Genomic DNA, 23,436 nt, shown 5'->3' on the forward strand with positions numbered 1-23,436 from the left:
CAAGCACCTCCCTGCAGGGCGGGCAGGATGTCTAAGCCGCCGTCACAAATATTTAGACGGCGTCAAATATACGTATGCGCAGCCGTGCGCGGCGAAGTGGAAGATACCAACGAGCGACCACTGCCATCGTCGTCAACGATATTGGGTCAAAACAGTCTAGCACTATCAATCGGCAATCGCGGACGCGCTCCTATTTTAACGTGCCATAAGCATATATATATATACAATTATAATATATATTTTTTATATGATCAGCCAAAGTTGTTTTTAAAGTTTAAAAAGTGAATTTTGTAAAATCATGGACAATTAAAGGAGAAATTAAAAATTTAAAATTTATAACGTTTTAAGAAAAACTGAAACATCTTTTTCTTTGTGCGAAAGTGAAGAGTGTAGCGAAGAAAGACCCACCATTTGTTCATTAACAATATCCTGAACTTTGTCCTTTGACGTTTTGATACCACTTTGTGAGACCACAAATCCGAGGAATTCGACCTCTGTTTGGAAAAATTGGGTCTTTTCTAAAGAAACTCTCATATTAGCCAAATATAACTTCCGAAGGACACGGCTGACATCGCTGAAGTGACTCTCGTAATCCTTGGAAAACACGATTATATCATCGATGTAGACGTGGCATATTTTTCCTATCTCCTCCCTCAGCACGTCGTCGATGGCACGTTGGAAAATACTCGGGGCATTTTTCAGCCCAAACGGCAGTCTACAGAACTCGTATTTTCCATTGTTTACGGAAAATGCGGTTTTCTCTCTATCCCGCTCAGCCAGTATTATCTGGTGGAAACCCGATTTAAGGTCTATCGTTGTGAAAATTGAGGATTTACCTAGATTCGCTAGTATTATGGAGGTGTCAGGTATAGGGTATCTATCATTGATGGTCCTTTCATTGAGCTTCTTGAAGTCCACCACCATTCGCATTTTCTTTTCACCAGATTTTACGCAAAAGGTCGTAACCTATTATACCGTCGAATGTTTCAAGAGTTGGTAAAAGAAAAAATTCAGAATTCGTGTCAAAAATGTTGATAGTGCATTTTTGCGTAACGCGATTGGTACCATGAATGGATTTCACCAGGAATGTTGACTCTACTGTTTTTACACCTTGCCATCCACAGTCCTTTACATAGTTTTTAGAAGCGCCGGTGTCGATCAGAAATTTTACTGGTTTACCTTTGAACTTCCTGCTAACAAACGGTAGCAGGGACGCTACTCTAAAAAATTTATTTCGTCGCTTGGTACTTCTGCTATTGCATTGCCATTATTATCAATTTCCCCATCTTTCTCATCCTAGGCGTCGGAATCTGCGTAGGCTTCCTCGTCATATTGGTTAAGGGCATTGATTCGTTGCATTTTATTATAATTAAATTGGTCACTACCATGTGGTCTTTTTGCATTCGCGGCAGTGCAACCGGTTGAAACTGGATTTCCAAATGGAGTCCTGCCTGAAGGATAATTTGGGCGATTACGAGAAGAGGAAGGCGTCTGTTGAGAAGGATACCTCAATTTAGAAAGACTGGGATCAACCTCCATTGGAGTGACATTTTGTTGAACTTGATTACTTGATACTCTTTTGAAATGAGGGCTATTGGCAATGGGAAAGGACCTAACATTAGTTGGTTTTGCCAAACGATTTTCTGAGGTTCTGCCATCGGCAAACCTTGAGGCGAAGAATGATCTAGCTTGGTTAGATTCCAATTCCTGCGCAAGAGCAAGAGCCGATGGCATGTCTTTCGGTCTAGATGAAAATAAGATGTCACATAATGGCCTATTAAGTCCGGATATGAATACCCTAAGAGCGTCTTGGCGATATTTGGTCATAAGTGATTCAATAACCTGTCGCTCGCTTCCGTAGGTCATAAGAGTTTTATTAGTTATGGCCATCAGTTTCCTTTCGACCTTGTCATAAAAGTCATTAATTGTCAGGCCTCCCTGGCGGAGGGTGGACATTTCCTGTTCTACAACATGGATAGGTTTCTTATCAGCATAGGAAAAATCAAGTCTTGCTATAATTGCTTTAAAATTAAGGACGGTGTTGAACGAGGAGAGCACAGAATCTGCGCGTCCTGTAACCTTGTTACGAATAATCGCCACGGCTCGGTAGTGTTTACAACTAGCAGCAAATGATTCGAAAATTTTGTAGGCGGCATGAGCCGCCTGCCGCCATGACACATAACGTGTCTGGTCACCAGAAAACTCTGGCAAAGATTTCACCACGTCCAGTGATCCACTCAATATCATGGCTAAATGTTATTTCCTGATATTCTTCTACTGTAGTGGGTGTTTCCATCCTAGCGAGTCTTTGAGTCATTTCGTCTATAGTTTTCTGAAAGTCACGTTTTGTTTTGTCAGTAGCTACTCTTATAGCGGCACTAATGACTGAACGAAGTTGCATTTCATCCATTTTCTTTTATATTAATTTAAAATTTAATTCACAAACTTTTTAGATTCGCTGGCTTACAGCTTTTTGCTATCTTGATTTTCAACACGTAATTATCTTGAGCCTACTAAGTTTATTATTTTTTTATTAAATTCACTGGCTTACAGCTCACTTTTTTATAAATTTCCAAAACACAATTTAATCAATCAACTTATTATGCTTTAACGTAATTTTTCGTTTTTTTTTTGTTTTTTTTTTTATTTAATTCACTTTCTTAAATCTACTTCCTTACTATCATTTTTGTTGTAACTGGACTCCTCTTGCTGCTGCTTTGGATCTTCTCTGGTTCAACTCTTCCTTGGTGAGTCCGAAATCACGACCACGCAGTTCGTCCAATAAATAGGATTTAGTTAAAACACGCGCGGCCCCACACTTGGGCGCCAGTTACTTTCGCTCTTCAATAAAACCGAAAGAGGGTTTTTTATGTTTACTTTATTTTTAATCACCGAATACAATCTCGATTAGAGCCTGGCAAAAGACTAAACGTAAATAACAGAATCAAACTATTTTATCCAAAGCGGTTGCGAAGGCAGCAGCGGTCGCAGTTGATATTGTTGTTGCATTTGTCGCATTCGCCGTTGTTTATCATTCATTTCAAAGCATTGTTGTTGTTTACTAATTTACTTCAATATTGTCACGTGCACCTTCACAGACATAGCGTCAGCGTTTTTGGTGTGAACGGATGTTCACATTAAATGCATTAGTAGGTTTCATATTCGGCAATACATATGGGAAGATATTGTTTCCCATAAATTTGCTTAGCAGGTGTTAACTACCTTCACAGACATAGCGTCAGCGTTTTTGGTGTGAACGGATGTTCACATTAAATGCATTAGTAGGTTTTCATATTCGGCAATTCATATGGGAAGATATTGTTTCCCATAAATCTGCTTAGCAGGTGTTAACTTATATCTTATCTGAGGTGCTCACAAAAGAGGGCAATAATTTGTGCAAGTATTACTCACATGCATATGAGAAGCTATAAATAAACGTAGTTGTGGCGGGTGATTTTGTAGCTGATAACTAACTAGTAAGTTCTGGAATGGAAAAGCCTAGAAGTATGCAACGAGGAAACCAGACAGTATTAAAGGCGGCAACACTAGAGGCGCGAGAATTCAGTTTCATTTAAGCTATCAATCAGTTTGAGTTAAGCAAGTTATCAGTAAGTGAAATATAAGTGTTATTGTGAAGTCATGCATAATGAGCGTATAACTAGTAATTACTCTATAGCCGTGATATCAAAAAAAAAAAACAAAAAACGTGTGTAAAAAATAAAAATAAAAATAAAAAAAATAGAAAATAAAAAAAGGTTTAATTTGGGTGCTTATAAGCAAGCCCCTAATGCTAAAAGCGGGAAGGATAAGGGTAAGTTTGCTGGAAGCGTTCTGGCAAATACATGTAAGTGCAATTTGTGCAAACTAAAAAAAAAATCTCAAACATTCAAAATTCCATAATTTCGAGTTAGTGGCGGTCTAACCGAAATGGAACAAAAAAAAAACGCATGTGCGGAAGTAGGACTATAGGCAGAGCACTCCGATAAAGATCGGTGTACTTTGAATATAGTAACTAACCCCAAAAAAAAAAAATAAAAGGGAATGCAAAAAATCAAAAATAAATGAATACAAATAAAAATCAAGAAAAGGAAAAGTGTTAGTGAAAAATTACTCAACAAAAATTTAAAAAAGTTAAGTTAAATTACTTAACAACAAAATTACTTAAAAAACTTAGTATGTTTGAAATAAACACTATCAAGAATCTAAAAAAGCAAAAATTTAGGGTGTCACAAATGGTAAATACAATAAATAGATCTAGAATAAATTTAAGTGTCACAAATAGCAAATACAAGAAATAGATCTAGAAAAGTCATCATGAATTATTTAAAAGATCCAGAAAATTACATTAAAAAATACAGGAGGTCTGCCACGAGCTATAAGTGATAGAGATAGACGAGCAATTTTGCGAGTTGCTTCAAGTTCTGCGTTAACAGCGAATCAAATCGCTTCTGCAGCTGGCGTAAAGACGGATGTAAGGAATATTCAACGTCTCCTACATGATGCTAAGCATTTAAGCGGAAAGGAAATATTAAAGAAACCACGTTTAAGTGAAAAACACAAGAAAGAACGCTTACAATTTGCCGGAGAACATATCGCATGGAAAAAAAGTGGCGTCATGTAATGTTTTCGGATGAAAAGAAATTCAATTTAGATGGCCTTGATGGGTATAAGTATTATTATCATTATTTAAGAAAAAACGGAAGAATTTTTTGTCGCAGGCAGTTTGGTGGAGGAAGTGTTATGTGTTGGGCTGCTATGGGCTTTGAAAGAAAGAAATTTATCTCTGGGAAAATAAATAGTAAAAGTTACAATAAATTGATCGACGAACAATTAGCCAAACATGAAACACAAATTTGTGGTCAGAATTATATTTTTCAGCAAGATAATGCTGCAGTTCATACCGCAAAACTCGTAACAGACTATTTTTCAGAACATAATATTTAAAATTTAAAGTGGCCAGGGCACTCCCCTGATTTAAATATTATGGAAAATTGTTGGGGTAAACTAGCACGTGCTGTGTACTTAAATGGTAAACAATATAAAATGCTGAACATTTAAAAAATGCTATTCAATATGAGTGGGAAAAGTTAGATCAAGATTATATTAAAAGCCTATATGAAATGCTGCCAAAGAGACTTATTGAAGTTGTAAAAAATAACGGGGAATATACCAGTTACTGAAATAAAAATTAAAAATATTAATCAGTTTTTTGTTTATTTTTACCTAATTGTGCTATAGTTTTGTGGCGTCGTTCGGGCGCCACGATTTTACGCGGATCCTATACGTAACCAATAGCTGTCCGTTACTACTATTTACATGAATATCTTCACTCACCGTTTTTAATTGTAGAATATAAAAGCTAAAAAAATTTTGTTATTAAAAATTGTCATAAAAAATGTGTAGTGTGCTAAAGTTCTATCGCGGAGTGTACATATTAATATGAATATATACATACATATATAAAAGGTATGCGCTAAATACAAATGTGCAACTTGTTAGAAAGACAGAAAAAAAATTTTGAAATTAAATTTTGGTGATTATTTCTGCTGCTGCCGTGGTGGTTTGTTGTTGTTGTTGGCCTCTGGGGGCTGACCGAGCTGATGAAGATTGATTATGTTGAGCTAGTCGGTGGACGGAAATGGTGTTGTTGTGGCGATATATCGCCGGTACAGAATATGTGTCCGCCAATAGAAAAAGTATTATTGTTGCTGCTGCCTGTGTCACAGGTGGTAATTGTAATTGCCAGCAGTAAAAGGGTGTCGTACTTATTGTTGGTGTTGCGCCGCCGATGAACAAAAATATGTGATGTTGTTCTAGACTTTGTGTGCCATCGGTGGAAAAAAATTACGTGTAGTTTTTGAATGAGTTGTGTGCCGTCCAAGAAAGCCAATGGGTGTTATTGTAGCAGGCGTGCCGTGCCGTCAGTTTAAAAGGTGATGTTGTTGTAGGCGTTGTGTGCCGTATGAATTTGTGCCCAGTGGGTCTTTGCGTTGGCGAGGTGGCCTGACAGAAAAATGGTGCGGATTAGTCAAAACTACTAAATTTAGCTCAAAACACGGAATATGTACTTGGGGGCTTTGTGTATGCATGGCTGCAGACGCATATACACACATTTGTGTATATATGCATCTGCATTAATGCAGTTTTCTATTTGGCTTGCTTGGGCAATTCGCTAGGTGGGAGCAAATTGCCTGTACATACGCCAAGTAGCAGAGGACTTTGACTTACCTCGATCCTTGATTTCCCGGCAGGTTTTCTGGTCCTAGTCTGGCACTCGTAAGAGTACGTGCGCTAACTTGCGGCGCGCACAACACAAAAAACAACGCAAAAACTATTTTTTCTTTTTGTTCCCATTTAAAGCCGCGCACTTCACTTGTACTATGGCACTTTTTTTCTTGTGGCCAGAACGTGGCAGAGAACGTTACTTAGAACGGAAAATTTTTAACTATACGTGCAAAACTATCTTTCGGCTTTCCCGTATTTTCATTTATAGGCCCGACACATAAGCAGTTTTTCATATAGATGAGTTTAAGACATGCTTATGCATTATGAGTAGATTGCACGTATTTTTATGGACAACGGTAGAATGACCGACACTGGCGCCATCTGATATTGAAAAGTAGCCATCTCCCAAATTTTGTTTGAAGCAAGGCATAAGAAGAAGAATTTGACAGTTGCTTTGACTAAGGTTGTTGGCACACTTTGCAAGTGAAATTATTTTTCCCATTGGTTGGTAAATTTTCTAACATTTTTCGCAATTAAAAACTGCAATATAACAATCGATTACGACACAAAATATGTTAGCAAGTATTTTTGTTTTATACGGAGAATGTTTATAACAGTGCTTCGCGAAATTTTGTATGTGAATGGGCAAGGCGTAATAAACTTCAATTGCCACGTCTGAATTTCCTTCATATTTACAAACGCAACATCTTGGTTGATTGTGGCGATGTTATTGGAATGCATAAGCTTGTGTTAAACGCATCTATATGAAAAATGTCATTGTGTTACCGCCTTTACCCATCCACACACTCATACATTCTTACACTTAAAAGCTTACACAAACTAACTCCTACACAGATACACTTAGTTCGTGTCTTGACTGCAATGTTGCTACGCCATCGTATGTACTGCAGACACAATGTTGCCGTTGTGCTGTTGCGAAAGTCATTGCAACATTGCCACCAACACACGAACCTAGACATATCACACGTAGTCACATATACATGCTGCCATTTTTTCGAACCAGTGCTTATGATGAAAGGTTCTCGGTAAAAAAGGAAGAGAAGGAAAGGGTGAAGAAGAAAAGGAAGGAGTGGAGAAGAGAAGGAAAGGGACGAGAAGAAAGAAGGGAAGAGAAGAGGAGAAAATACTGCGCCTAAATAAAAACGAAAATTCCAAATATTTGCCAGCATCACTTTATTTGGATAAATAGACGCATTACTCTCTCTTTTAATATATTAAATTGCAAAATATTCAGTAAATTACAAAAACAATGTAATTGTATGTTTATTTTAATTTATGTTGAGCCGCCACCGCCTTGTATTAATCCTAACAGAGAACAACAAAGGTAATTTCCATCGTTGCTGAGCTGGCAACACTGTTTACTTTCATGTGTTTTCATTTGGACAGACATTTTTTGCAATATTTGTGTTGGTATTTTATAAGTAAATTAGTGAAATTTAACATAATTTTTTCGTTTATACGTGCAAGTTAGATAATTTTAATATACTAACGGCTGAATTCTGTAATTCAGTCTCATCTCAAGTCTCTAAATTTGAGATTTTCCTTTAGAGACAATTTTTGTGACTTGAGATGATTTCGGTATTCAGTAAACGAAAGTCACAAACACAATTCACCATATCAACGAAATTCACCAAAATGACAATTTACTCATACATTGAACGAATAATATAGCATTGCATTTTGTCAACATGACGTTAGGTGGTATTGTGGCTGAGCTTGATAAGACTCCGTTCACAATTTTTATAGAAAATCCCAAAGTGTGTAGGTTCGAATCTCAGCGGCGCCACATAGAGTTCGATGTTTTTTTATGAATTTTCAATTTTTTCTATGCTTATTTTAATTTTAGGAATAAAAAAAATATATTTAAGGCGTTTTTCGCAAATAATTTTCATACTTTTTCTGAAATTTTCACGTTTGTGATCTGCCCCGGCCCAGCTCACAAATTAGTGATTGCTTTTGTGAGCCTGGAGACGCGAGACAGCTTACAGAATGGCAAATTGTCTCAAAAGTGATTTTCACCCCAAATAGTCTCTAATAGTGACTAGAGACGGCTTACTGAATTCAGCTATAAATATAAAAAGTAAAGTGATGTGTGCGCTTAAAAGATTGTAAACGTGCGGGAACAATATGTATCACACAAACCAGTTTTTCGCCGATAACTTTTAAACGGGTGAAAAAAGTTAACATCCGCATACGGATTCTTACGGCTGAATTCTGTAATTCAGCCTCATCTCAAGTCTCTAAATTTGAGATTTTCCTTTAGAGACAATTTTTGTGACTTGAGATGATTTCGGTATTCAGTAAACGAAAGTCACAAAAACAATTCACCATATCAACGAAATTCACCAAAATGACAATTTACTCATACATTGAACAAATAATATAGCATTGCTTTTTGTCAACAAAACGTTAGGTGATATTGTGGCTGAGCTTGCTAAGATGCCGTTCACAATTTTTATAGAAAATCCCAAAGTGTGTAGGTTCGAATCTCAGTGGCGCCACATAGTTCGATGTTTCTTTTAAGTATTTTCTGTTTTTTAATTCTTTCTATGCTTATTTTAATTTGAGGAATAAAAAAAAAAATATATTTTAAGCGTTTTTCGCAAATAATTTTAATACTTTTTCTGAAATTTTCACGTTTGTGATCTGCCCCGGCCTAGCTCACAAATTAGTGATTGCTTTTGGGAGGCTGGATACGCGAGACAAGTTACAGAATGGCAAATTGTCTCAAACGTGATTTTCACCCCAGATAGTCTCTAATAGTGACTAGAGACGGCTTACTGAATCCAGCTGTTAATCTAGACGTAAATACGCGTCTTTTGATACATCACTCGAAAATCTTGGCCCAACTTTAGGGTGGGGCCCTAAAATGCACTATTACCCGAAGGACTAATGTCAAAATCGCACTGCGCCGGAAATTGAAGTATCAAATCAAATAAAAAAGTACAAATCTGCTGACCCGTGCTCCCACCTTGTATAGGTCCACCATAGGTCACTGTGATTCCTTTTAACTGCCCGGCAAAAACGCTCTCGTCATTCCAAGTCATTTGCCTAGTCATTTTACGGTCATAGATTATATTCATAGTCACATTTGCATGGGCGTGATTAGGTTTTGTGACCAAATTTTTTGTAGGGTATTTGTTCTTTCAGTAGGTGACCCAAAATCACAGGTACAAGGATATTTGACAACTCTAATACTTAGTTTGATGTGGTAATGGAAAATATTGAACAGAATCAGAGAAAACCTCGGCGCACTAGGGGAACGCCCTCATATTATTATAGAAATAAATTTGCATTAGCTTGGATCGTTGGGGGATCTGTTCTGTTTGCCGCTTGGTCGTAAGCACATGATAAAACTCAGACAAACAACCCAAAATAAATTGAATTTTTATATATTACAGCTGCACTCCATTTTTTCAAAGTTTCAGTAAGAAACTAAGCGAACGATTCATGCATCCAAGTGAAGAAGAAATAAGTAGGCGCTACCTTTTCAACTTGGCCAAGCCCCTTCCTAGTAAGGAAATAGAGAAACATGTTAGTGCTGGAAAAGAGTTGTTCTCCGAAAGATAAATGTACACAAATGAATAAAGACATACCTGCTATAAGTCGAGACAGTTTTAAAGCTAATTTAAAAAAATTACGATTGCGTGGAGTTACGCCGACTGGAAACAGAAGCAGTAGTAGTATACGGTAAAAGGCTTATAATCAAAAATGCCATCTGCATGTTTTTTTTACTTTCAGGCTTAGCTACATGATGTAAACAAAGGGTTTAATAAATTTTTGGAAATATGACGAAAAAAACTTAAATCTTATTCAAGCAATATTCACTTAACACGAAAATACGCGCATGAGGGGGAGGAATATGGTTGTTGTTTGAGCATAACGACACTCTCCGAAGGCTTTGGGGAGTGTTATCGATGATCCTTTGCCGGATATAGATCCAGTACGTTCCGGGGTAATAGTCTAGTTGAGGGGTCGACTGCTAATACGCTACAAAAATGGTAATAGTCTAGTTGAGGGGTCAACTGCTAATACGCTACCAAAAATATCGAGAGAGGTGTCAAACGACGCGTCTTGACATCAGTATTAATAATCCGATGACGGAAAATAAAAATTTTAATGCGTTCAAAAGATATTAACGAAAAACCGAAAAAAGACCCACGGGTACCTCCGAAACCGGGGGTCGGATCCTTAGTATTTTTGCGCAGAACATCTTTCTGCGTTGGCGGCCTTCGGCCGCGCTTATAAAAAATAACCCTGGGCTACGCCATGCCAAGTCCGGGTGTGTGGTATAACCGTGGCTACCGCCACGGTGATGCACAATTTTTTTTGTGGGTATGAACACAACAACAACCACAGGGAAATCGCCAACTTCAACTGCAAATATCTCCGGACAGGGATAAAATTTTTCTTTTCCGCCTTCGGATTCTTGTTCTCGATATTAATACGCGTCTTTTGACACCAGACTCGATATTTTTGGTAGCGTATTATCAGTCGACCCCTCAACTAGACTATTACCACAAAAATAGCGAGAGAGGTATCACCCGACGCGTCTTGACATCAGTATTAATAAACCGAAGGCGGGAAACAAAAATATTAACTCGTTCCTAAGATATTAACGAAAAACAGAAAAAAGACCCGTGGGTACCTCCGAAACGGGGGGTGGAATCCATAGTATTTTGGCGCAGAACACCTTTCTGAGTTGGCGGCCTTTTGCCGCGCTTATAAAAAATGACCCTGGGCTACGCCGTGCCAAGTCCGAGTGTGTGGTATAACCGTGGCTACCGCCACGGTGATGCACAAATTTTTTTGTGGGTACCCACACAACAGCAACCACATGCAAATCGCCAACTTCAACTGCAAATATCTCCGGACATAGATACAATTTTTCTTTTCCGCCATCGGATAATTGTTCTCGAGATTAATACGCGTCTTTTAACACCTCTCTCGATATTTTTGGTAGCGTATTAGCAGTCGACCCCTCAACTAGACTATTACCCGTTCCGGTAACAAAGCACGCTTAAGGTACTAGACCGACCGTCTCGGAAACGATTTATATAACCACATTAAACCTTCAAGGCCATCCCTACCTACCTAGTTCCATTAGGAGCTTGGGATCGCCAGAGCCTTGTCAGTTAGGGAAACAGGATTCGCCGCTAGTAGGTGATGTTGACAATTGGGTTGGAGATGCTATATATTGCGCTGGCACCCCCTTGAGAGGGTTGCGCTACACAACCCCTTGAATGCCTATTCCTCTTCTGCAAGTTTGAGGTATTGCTCTTTGAGAAGAGGATTCACCGGGCAATTCCTGGCATAGACGTCCGACGCCTGTTTGTGGAGCTCACTGAGGACCTGCTTGTGTTTTTTGGCTTCATACAGCTGTGTTCTCAGGTGCCGTATATCCTTATAATGGTTACGGAGATGACTCCTTAAGCCCCTGGGCGGTGTTGGCTCATCAATCAGATGTCTGTTGAGATGCCCAGGTTTCTGGGTATTCAACAGGAACTGTTTGTTTAGCATTTCACATTTCTCCCTAATGGGGAGTATTCTCGCCTCATTATGTAGATGGTGTTCTGGAGACATAGGGAGACAACCCATGGCGGTTCTGAGGGCAGTATTTTGGGGGCCTGTAACTTCTTCCAGGGAGTAGTCTTTAGGCTTGGCGACCATATCTGGGACGAGTAGCATGCAATCGGCTGGCCAATTGGTTTGTAAGTGGTAATGCGCGTTTCTTTATCTTTTCCCCAAGTACTGCCAGCAAGAGATTTGACGATTTTGTTACGGCTCTGGATTTTCGGTACAATTGCGGATGCATGCTCACCAAAATGTAGAACCTGATCAAACGTCACACCCAAGCAAGATTTTGGGATGTAAGACAGTCGGTAGCGTAGTGCCATTGACGTGGATGTTCATTCTGTCTTATAGAGCTATTAAATTAGGAGGAGCAAGCTTTCATTACCGCGTATTAGCGAAAAAAGGGACTTATAGTGTGGAACACAGTACAGCCATTTAATCACTTTGACAATGTATAACCAAGCTTTTTTGGTTTTACATACTTTTTCTCGCCTTTAAAATGTACATTGGCCGCTTTTGTTATGAATAAAGGGCATTTTCTAAGTAACTAAGTTTCTAACAGAAATTTGCATACCTACACAAAAATGTAAACATACTTTTTGTTCTTTCTTTCTTCCAAGCGTACGTACGCCTAGCTACATGAAAATTTTATGCTTTGTGGCCACCTCCTGTGCAGGTCTCCATTCAAATACACGCGTTTGACACCAAATCGTACAGATATCGTACGCAGCGTATAGTACGCGTCCATGAAGCTATGGCTCGTGTGTATTTCTCTAAAATAAACTGGTATTTTCCTGACTTAAATCCCTGATGGGTACATGTGTGTGGCCGCACTTGCACCATCGAGCAACCTTCTATTGGTACGTGCACGCATATACCACAATAAACGAGTAAGTTTCCGCTTACCACGGCAGTCGGTTCTATGCACTGGAGCGACTTTGGATTTTTTTTCAGACCAAGGGCTGTCATTTCAGTGTAACCCCATTTAATTTGTTGCGTAATTTGTTGTCATCCTCGGAGCAGCTCCTTGCAGCTGGACTGCTCCATACCCTGCTGCTCCGGGAAGGTATTGAACATAACCCAGGTCCCAGGCTGTGGTGGTGTAAAAAGGGATTAATTTCACACGGTTGATGTTGTTGTTGTTGTTGTAGCAGTGCTTCGCCCCACCTAATAGGTGCGACCGATCACAAATTGTCATCAATATCCTCTAACGGGAGTGCAAGGAAACTTTCTGTTTCAACAGGGGTGCACCATAATGAAAGGGGCGTCAGAGGCGTTGGGTAAGAGTTTAACCTGTTACAGTATCCAGAACGAAGTTGAGCAAGAGTGACACGCGTTTCCCTGGGGAGTATGCGTTCCTCTTCCGCGAGTTTTGGATACTTTTCTTTGAGTACTGGATTCACCGGGCAATTCCCGGCATAAAGGTCCGACGCCTGTTTGTGGAGTTCACCAAGGACCTGCTTGTGTTTTTTCGCTTCATACGGCTGGGTTCTCAGGTGCCGTATTTCCTCAAAGTGCTTACGGAGATGACTCCTTGAGCCCCTAGGCGGTGCTGGTTCATCAATAGATGTATGTTGGGATGCTCAGGTGTCTGGGTATTCAACAGGAACTGTTTGGTCAGCATCTCATTTCTCTCCCTGATGGGAAGTATTCTCGCCTCATTATGCAGATGGTGTTCTGGGAACATAAGAAGACAGCCCGTGGCAATTCTGAGAGCAGTATTTTGGCAGGCCTGTAACTTCTTCCAGTGGGTAATTTTTAGGCTTGGCGACCAGATGGGTGACGCGTAGCACGTAATCGGCTGGCTAATTGCTTTGTATGTAGTCATGAGCGTTTCTTTATCTTTCCCCAAGTACTGCCAGCGAGGGATTTGAGGATTTTGTTACGGCTCTGAATTCTCAGAACAATTGCGGCTGCGTTCTCACCAAAATTTAGACCCTGATCAAACGTCACACCCAAGATTTTGGGGTGTAGGACAGTCGGTAGCGTGGTGCCATCGACGTGGATGTTCAAAATGGTCGACATTTGGGGCGTCCATGTTGTAAATAAGGTCGCGGAAGATTTAGTCGGTGATAATGCCAGGTTTCGCGAGGCGAAAAAACTGGGGAGATCAGGGAGGTAGCCGTTTATTTTATTGCATAGCGCATCGATCTTTGGGCCTGGGCCTGTGGCCATTATTGTGCAGTCATCGGCGTAGGAAACGATTGTGACTCCTTCCGGTGGTGAAGGTAGCTTAGATATGTAGAAATTAAACAAAAGTGGGGATAGGACACCACCCTGTGGCACGCCTTGTTTAATTCTCCTTGGTTTTGATGCTTCGTTTCTAAATTGCACCGATGCCTGCCGACCACCCAGATAATTTGCGGTCCACCTTTTAAGACATGGGGGAAGGGTAGACCCTTCCAGGTTCTGCAGTATCGAGCCATGGTTGACCGTATCGAAAGCTTTTGATAGGTCTAGCGCTACGAGTACTGTTCTATGGTGGGGGTATTGATTTAAACCGCAATTTATCTGGGTGCTATGGCATTTAGCGCGGTGGTAGTGCTATGGAGTTTTCTGAAGCCATGCTGATGAGGGGCTAGCTGCAAATTTGCTTGGAAATAAGGGAGCAAAATGGCTTCAAGCGTCTTTGCCACTGGCGATAGGAGAGATATGGGACGATACGACTCACCTATGTTAGCTGGTTTCCCAGGCTTTAGTAGCGGGACCACCTTGGCCATTTTCCATTTCTCAGGTATGACAAAGGTGGAAAGAGACAGATTGAAGACATGCGCCAAATATTTGAAACCCTCTTTCCCTAGGCTTTTAAGCATCGGCATGGCTATGCCGTCTTGGCCCACTGCTTTGGATGGTTTAGCACGACCAATGGCGTCCTCAACCTCTTTAGCGGTGATGGTGATTGGTGACGCGCTGAATTTGTGTTTATGTGCGTGTCTATTGGCTCTCCGTCTATCTTTGTCGACCGTAGGATGCATTATATATTGTCGGCAGAAAGCGCTCACGCATTTTTTCGCGTCCGACAGCACTTTGTCGCCAAAGGCAATGGAAACTTTGTCTTTGTGCTTAGTCGGATTCGATAGGGACTTTACGGTGGACCAAAGTTTACCCACACCGGTAGAGAGGTTACAACCTCTTAGGTGCTCCTCCCATTTCGCCCGCTTGTGTTCATCCACAAGCAATCTGATGCGTTGGTTTATATCCCTTATTTGGGGGTCGCCTGGATCAAGCTGTCTTATAAGGTCACGTTCTCACGCTAAGTTTGCGGCCTCCGCCGGGAAGTGGGGCCGAATTTCGGGAATTCTCCCGGCGGGAATGAAATGTGCCGAGGCGGATTTAATGACCTTACGGAAGGCACGCTCCCCTTGGCGGGCATCAGTCGGGATAGGGAGGGCAGCAAAGCGGCTGTCTGTAAAGGATTTATATTCTTCCCACTTTCCTTTTTTGAAGTTTATGAAAGTGCGTTTTTCAGTGACGATGAAGTCGGCGGTACGCTCAAGCGAAATAAGTATGGGCAGGTGTTCGGATGCCAATGTTACCATCGGCTGCCAGTTGACGCAGCTTACCAGTTCTGCGCTCACGATTGAGATATCTGGCGAGCTGTGACAGCTTCCTACCATACGTGTAGGAGCGTCTCCGTTTATTGTGCAGAACGTCGTTTCTTCTATTTGATCCGCCAACATCTCACCCCTACTGTCCACCCGCAAGTTTGAATGCCATAGAACATGATGGGCATTGAAATCACCTAAGATAATCGATTGTTGCCAGTGAGTAAGGGCCTGATATTAGGGCGGTATCCACTGGGGCAACAGGTGGCAGGAGGGATGTAGATGTTGCTGATTTCTAGGTTTGCATCGCCTGACCGGACAGATAGGCCTTGACGTTCTAAGACATTGTCCCTGCGGTCGATGCTAGGATCAAATATATAATATTGCACAGAGTGGTGTATGATAAACGCGAGACCGCCTCCATTTCCGCTCTCGCGGTCTTTCTTGTGGACATTATACCCAGAGCAGGTCTGCAATGCAGATCTTGCTGTGAGTTTAGTCTCTTGAAACGCAGCAATGCGGATGTTGTGCCGCTTCATGAAATCGACTATCTCCGTAATCTTCCCAGTTAGTCCATTACAGTTTAACTGCAGGATTCTGAAGTGCATAAGGGGAGACGTCGCCACTCTGGGGGTAAGTGACGGGTGACTACGCCTGGGTGGTGGAAGGCCAGGACGCAATTGCTGTTATGGCCCTGGGACTGGGCGTCCTTGGGCAAGCATTGGGGTACCCGGTTGATTTGGGTTTGCGACCTGGCAACATGGCGCGATGAAACCCGTCGGGGGGTTGCCGTCGCGGAGACCAGAACATCTGGGAAAGTGGCACCACCCAAGGCAGGAGCTGCATTGGGCGGATGTCGCAAACCTATATATTCTGTGCTGGCAGACGGTGCAAACGGAGGTAGGGTTTAAGAGTCTGTTTCCCTGACCTGCACGATTGCTGCCGGAAAAGAGGGGGGAGAAGACGGGGGCAGGGGCTGATGCTCAGCATTGCTACCAACTCTACTACGAAGGTAGTATTTATGAGTGGTATCAGCTGTTTGAGTTGTTGGCGCCGTGGGGCGCGATCAGCATCGGGTACTTGTTGTGGCTTGCTGAGCAGCGGGGCTGCTGGAGGGTAGTGGGGGCGCTAAGGCGTAGACTACGGGACGCCCTTGTGCGTGAACAGCAAGGAGCCACAAAATATTTATAAAAGTTACGTGGACGTCGGGTTTTGGGATCAAGCCCAGAACAACATGTCCGATGCAACCACCCTTGCACGAGACACACTGAACAGAGTATGACCGTCCTAAAAAGATTCTTTTCCGGCAGATGCAGCAAAACCATTTCTCAGGACCGGGGTCAGGAGACGGACCCGGACTGGATTCGATGCCTTCCCGGAGTAAGAGAATATGGAGCAGTCCTGCTGCAAGGAGCTGCTGGGAGGATGACAATTTGTGGGAGGGACGAAACAAATTAGATGGGGTCACAATGAAATGACAGTCCTTGGTCGGGAAAAACCCCGAGTCGCTCCATTACATAGAACCGACTGCCTTGGGAAGCGTATGGGCAGGTGGTCGGATGCCAATGTTACCATCGGCTGCCAGTTGACGCAGTTTACGAGTTCTGCGCTCACGATTGAGATATCTGGCGAGCTGTGACAGCTTCCTACCATACGTGTGGGGGCGTCTCCGTTTATTGTGCAGAACGTCGTTTCTTCTATTTGATCCGCCAACATCTCACCCCTACTGTCCGCCCGCAAGTTTGAATGCCATAGATCATAATGGGCATTGAAATCGCCTAAGATAATGCGATTGTTGCCAGTGAGTAAGGTTCTGATATTAGGGCGGTATCCACTGGGGCAACAGGTGGCAGGAGGGATGTAGATGTTGATGATTTCTAGGTTTGCATCGCCTGACCGGACAGATAGGCCTTGACGTTCTAAGACATTGTCTCAGACCGCCTCATTTCCGCTCTCGCGGTCTTTCCTGTGAACATTATACCCAGAGCAAGTCTATGCAATGCAGATCTTGCTGTGAGTTTAGTCTCTTGAATCGCAGCAATGCGGATGTTGTGCCGCTTCATGAAATCGACTATCTCCGTAATCTTCCCAGTTAGTCCATTACAGTTTAACTGCAGAATTCTGAAGTGCATAAGGGGAGACGCCGCCACTCTGGGGGTAAGGGACGGGTGACTACGCCGGGGTTGTGAAAAGCCAGGACGCAATTGCTGTTGTGGCCCTGGGACTGGGCGTCCTTGGGCAAGCATTGGGGTACCCGGATGATTTGGGTTTGCGACCTGGCAACATGGCGCGATGAAACCCGTCGGGGGGTTGCCGTCGCGGAGACCAGAACATCTAGGAAAGTGGCACCACCCAAGGCAGGAGCTGCATTGGGCGGATGTCGCCAACCTATATATTCTGTGCTGGCAGACGGTGCAAACGGAGGTAGGGGACTAAGAGCTGTTTCCCTGACCTGCACGATTGCTGCCGGAAAAGAGGGGGGGGGGAGAAGACGGGGGCAGGGGCTTATGCTCAGCATTGCTACCAACTCTACTAAAGGTAGTAGTTATGAGTGGTATCAGCTGTTTGAGTTGTTGGCGCCGTGGGGCGCGAGCAGCAGCGGGTACTTGTTGTGGCTTGCTGAGCAGCGGGGCTGCTGGAAGGTAGTGGGGGGGGGGGGGGGGGGGGGGGGGGGGGGGGCGGCGCTTAGGCGTAGAATACGGGACGCCCTTGGGCTTGAACAGCAAGGAGCCACAAAAGAGCAGCTGTTTGAGTTGTTGCTGCCGTGGGGCGCGAGCAGCAGCGGGTACTTGTTGTGGCTTGCAGAGCAGCGGGGCTGCTGGAAGGTAGTGGGGACGCTTAAATGTAGACTACGGGACGCCCTTGGGCGTGAACAGCAAGGAGCCACAAAATATTTATAAAAGTTACGTGGACGTCGGGTTTTGGGATCAAGCCCAGAACAACCTATCCGATGCAACCATCCTTTACACGAGACACACTGAACAGAGTATGACCGTCCTAAAAATATTCTTTTCCGGCAGATGCAGCAAAACCATTTCTCAGGACCGGGGTCAGGAGACGGACCCGGATTGGATTCGATACCTTCCCGGAGCAAGAGAATATGGAGCAGTCCCTGCTGCAAGGCGCTGCTGGGAGGATGACAATTTGTGGGGGGAACGCAACAAATTAAATGGGGTTACACTGAAAGAGACTAAACTCACAGCAAGATCTGCTCTGCAAACCTGTTCTGAGTATAATGTCCACAGAAAAGATCGCATGAGCGGAAATGGAGGCGGCCTCGCGTTTATCATACACCACTCTGTGCAATATCATATATATGATCCTGGGATCGACCGCAGGGACAATGTCTTAGAACCTCAAGGCCTATCTGTCCGGTCAGGCGATGCAAACCTAGAAATCATCAACATCTACATCCCTCCTGCCACCTGTTGCCCCAGTGGATACCGCGCTAATATTATCGCCTTACTCACTGGCAACAATCGCATTATCTTAGGCGACTTTAATGCCCATCACGATCTATGGCATTCAAACTTGCGGGCGGACAGTAGGGGTGAGATGTTGGCGGATCAAATAGAAGAAACGACGTTCTGCACAATAAACGGAGACGCCCCCACACGTATGGTAGGAAGCTGTCACAGTTCGCCGGATATCTCAATCGATGGTAACATTGGCATCCGACCACCTGCCTATACTTATTTCGTTCGAGCGTACCGCCGACTTCATCGTTACAGAAAAACGCACTTTCATAAACTTTAAAAGAGGAAAGTGGGACGAATACAAATCTTTTACAGACAACCTCTTTGCTGCCCTCCCTATCCAGACTGATGCCCGCCAAGGGGAGCGTGCTTTCCGCAAGGTCATTGAATCCGCCTCGGCACGTTTCATTCCCGCCGGGAGAATTCCCGAAATTCGGCCCCACTTCCCGGCGGAGGCCGCAAATTTAACGAGAGAACGTGACCTTATAAGACAGCTCGACCCAGGCGACCCCCAAATAAGGGATATAAACCAACGCATTAGATTGCTTGTGGATGAACACAAGCGGGCGAAATGGGAGGGGCACCTAAGAGGTTGTAACCTCTCTGCCGGTGTGGGTAAACTTTGGTCCACCGTAAAGTCCCTATCGAATCGTCTAAGTACAGTGACAAAGTTTCCATCGCCTTCGGCGATAAAGTGCTGTCGGGTTCGAAAAAATGCGCGAGCGCTTTCTGCCGTCAATATTAATGCATTCTACGGTCGACAAAGATAGACGGAGGGCCAACAGACACGCACGTAAACATAAATTCAGCGCGTCACCAATTACCATCACCGCCAGAGAGGTTGAAGATGCCATTGGTCACGCTAAACCATCCAAAGCAGTTGGCCCAGACGGCATAGCAATGCCGATGCTTAAAAGCCTAGGGAAAGGGGGTTTCAAATACTTAGAACATGTCTTCAACCTGTCTCTTTCCACCTTTGTCAGAAAAGGTAAAGAAACGCTCACTACTACATACAAAGCAATTGGCCAGCCGTGATAGCACGTCACGTCACGTTGTCCCTGCGGCCGATGTCGGGATCAAATATATGATATTGCACTGAGTGGTGTATGATAAACGCGATACCGCCTCCATTCCCGCTCTCGCGATCTTTCCTGTGGACATTGTACCAGAACAGGTCTGCAGAGCAGATCTTGCTGTGAGTTTAGTCTCTTGAATCGCAGCAATGCGGATGTTGTGCCGCGTCATGAAATCGACTATCTCCGTGATCTTACCAGTTAATCCATTACAGTTTAACTGCAGAATTCTGAAGTGCAAAGGGGGGAAACGTCGTCACTCTAGGAGTAAGTGACGGGTGACTACGCCTGGGTTGTGAGAGGCTAGGACGCAATTGCTGTTGTGGCCCTGGGGACTGGTCGTTGTTGTTGTAGCAATGCTTCGCCCCACCTAACAGCCGCGACCGATCACAAATTGTCATCAATATCCTCTAACGGGAGTCCAAGGAAACTTGCCGTTTCAACAGGGGTGGACCATAAGGAAAGGGGTGTTAGAGGCGTTGGTTCCACATTACAATTGAAAAGATGGTTGGTGTCATGTGGGGACACATTGCAAGCGGGGCATACATTTTGTATGTCAGGGTTGATTCTGGATAGGTAAGAGTTTAACCTGTTACAGTATCCAGAACGAAGTTGAGCAAGAGTGACACGCGTTTCCCTGTGGAGTACGCGTTCCTCTTCCGCGAGTTTTGGACACTTTTCTTTAAGTACTGGATTCACCGGGCAATTCCCGGCATAAAGGTCCGACGCTTGTTTATGGAGATCACCAAGGACCTGCTTGTGTTTTCTCGCTTCATACGGCTGGGTTCTCAGGTGCCGTATTTCCTCAAAATGCTTACGGAGATGACTCCTTAAGCCCCTAGGCGGTGCTGGTTCATCAATCACATGTGTGTTGGGATGCTCAGGTTTCTGGGTATTGTTGTTGTTGTTGTTGTAGCAATGCTCGCCCCACCTAATAGCCACGACCGATCACAAATTGTCATCAATATCCTCTAACGGGAGTCCAAGGAAACTTGCCGTTTCAACAGGGGTGGACCATAAGGAAAGGGGTGTTAGAGGCGTTGGTTCCACATTACAATTGAAAAGATGGTTGGTGTCATGTGGGGACACATTGCAAGCGGGGCATACATTTTGTATGTCAGGGTTGATTCTGGATAGGTAAGAGTTTAACCTGTTACAGTATCCAGAACGAAGTTGAGCAAGAGTGACACGCGTTTCCCTGGGAGTATGCGTTCCTCTTCCGCGAGTTCTGGATATTTTTCTTCAAGTACTGAATTCACCGGGCAATTCCCGAAATAAAGGTCCGACGCCTGTCTATGGAGTTCACCAAGGACCTGCTTGTGTTTTTTCGCTTCATACGGCTGGGTTCTCAGGTGCCGTATTTCCTCAAAATGCTTACGGAGATTACTCCTTAGGCCCCTAGGCGGTGCTGCTTCGTCAATCAGATGTCTGTTGGGATGCCCAGATTTCTGGGTATTCAACAGAAACTGTTTGGTCAGCATCTCATTTCTCTCCCTGATGGGGAGTATTCTCGCCTCATTATGCAGATGGTGTTCTGGGGCATAAGAAGACAGCCCGTGGCGATTCTGAGAGCAGTATTTTGGCAGGCCTGTAGTTTCTTCCAGTGGGTAGTTTTTAGGCTTGGCGACCATATGGGTGACGCGTAGCACGTAATCGGCTGGCTAATTGCTTTGTATGTGGTCATGAGCGTTTCTTTATCTTTTCCCCAGGTACTGCCAGCAAGGGATTTGAGGATTTTATTACGGCTCTGAATTCTCGGAACAATTGCGGTTGCGTGCGCACCAAAATGTAGATCCTGATCAAACGTCACACCCAAGATTTTGGGGTGTAGGACAGTCGGTAGCGTAGTGCCATCGACGTGGATGTTCAATATGGTCGACATTTGGGGCGTCCATGTTGTAAATAAGGTCGCGGAAGATTTAGTCGGTGACAATGCAGGTTTCGCGAGGCGAAAAAACTGGAGAGATCAGGGAGATAGCCGTTTATTTTATTGCATAGCTCATCGATCTCTGGGCCTGGGTATTCAACAAGAACTGTTTGGTCAGCATCTCATTTCTCTCCCTGATGGGGAGTATTCTCGCCTCAATATGCAGATGGTGTTCTGGGGACATAAGAAGACAGCCCGTGGCGATTCTGAGAGCAGTATTTTGGCAGCCCTGTAGTTTCTTCCAGTGGGTAATTTTTAGGCTTGGCGACCATATGGGTGACGCGTAGCACGTAATCGGCTGGCTAATTGCTTTGTTTGTAGTCATGAGCGTTTCTTTATCTTTTCCCCAGGTACTGCCAGCGAGGGATTTGAGGATTTTGTTACGGCTCTGAATTCTCGGAATAATTGCGGTTGCGTGCTCACCAAAATGTAGATCCTGATTGAACGTCACACCCAAGATTTTGGGGTGTAGAACAGTCGGTAGCGTATTGCCATCGGCGTGGATGTTCAAAATGGTCGACATTTGGGCGGATGTTGCAAACATATATATTCTGTGCTTGCAGACAGTGCAAAAGGTGGTAGGGGCTAAGAGTCTGTTTCGCTGACCTACACAATTGCTTCCCGAAAAGAAGGGGAAGAAGACGGGGGCAGGGGCTGATATACGGGAGATTGTAGTTATGAGTGGGAGCGGCCGTATGAGCTGGAGGCACCATAGGGCGCGAGCTGCTGTGAGAAATAGTAGTGGCTTGCTGAGCAGCGGGGCTGCTGGGAATGTAGTGGGGGCGCTAAGGCTCAGTCTACGGGACGCCCTTGGGCGTGAACAGCAAGGAGCCACAAAAGTTTTATAGAAAGTACGGGACGTCTGGTTTTAGGGTCTAGCCCTGAACAACCTGTACGATGCAACCATCCATGGGTTCGATACCTGCCCGGAGCAGGAGAGTATGGAGCAGACCCGCTGCGAGGAGCTGCTGGAGGGATGACAACTTCTGGAAAGGAAATAACGAATTAAATGGGGTTACACTGATATGACAGTCCTTGGGTGGGGAAAATCCCGAGTCCCTCCGGTACATACAACCAACTGCCTTGGGAAGCGCCGTCAAGATCCTCGTAGTGTTCCATTAGCCAAGCGGGGAAGTTGAGTCAAATCATACAAGGAATGAGCGACATCGACGTATTCGAACCACAGCAAGTTCATGGTGGTCACCGATGGTACAAGTGAAAAAGAAGGATCGAAAAATGAGGTTTTGCGTGGACTACCGGAAGTTACAGGACGTCACAAAAAATTATAGCTACCAATTGCCAAGAGTTGATGACACTGGACTGGCTATCTGATACGAAGTTATTTTCCAACTCGTCTTCAGTGTCGGATATGGTATTTGGCAGTTTACAGTTATGGCTTTGGGTCATGTAATGGACCAGCTACTTTTGAGAGGCTTATGTATCAGGTGCTGAAAGGACTTCATTGGAAAACATGCTTAGTGTACCTAGACAACATCATCGTATTGGGAAAGAACTTTGAATTATATCTTAAGAAATTGGAGGAATTTTTCTAAAGAATAGCTGGTGCTGGTCTGAAAATAAGACCCAAAAAGTGC

The 23,436-nt window shown here is 43.7% G+C and overlaps 1 protein-coding gene across 2 annotated transcripts in view; it reads left to right on the top strand.

Annotated features, from left to right (window-relative positions):
• Window positions 1–9,652: 9,652 nt before the first annotated feature.
• The window catches only part of mus312 (mutagen-sensitive 312), a 554,297-nt gene continuing 540,513 nt past the window's right edge, over window positions 9,653–23,436 (top strand). For both annotated transcript variants that reach the window (XM_067756651.1, XM_067756650.1), the window contains exon 1: window positions 9,653–9,936. In XM_067756651.1, the coding sequence (XP_067612752.1) occupies window positions 9,779–9,936 (158 nt within the window). In that variant the 5' untranslated portion in view covers window positions 9,653–9,778. The remainder of the gene's footprint in view (window positions 9,937–23,436) is intronic.

Source organism: Eurosta solidaginis, chromosome 5, assembly GCF_040869045.1.
Source record: "Eurosta solidaginis isolate ZX-2024a chromosome 5, ASM4086904v1, whole genome shotgun sequence".
Taxonomy (NCBI): domain Eukaryota; kingdom Metazoa; phylum Arthropoda; class Insecta; order Diptera; family Tephritidae; genus Eurosta; species Eurosta solidaginis.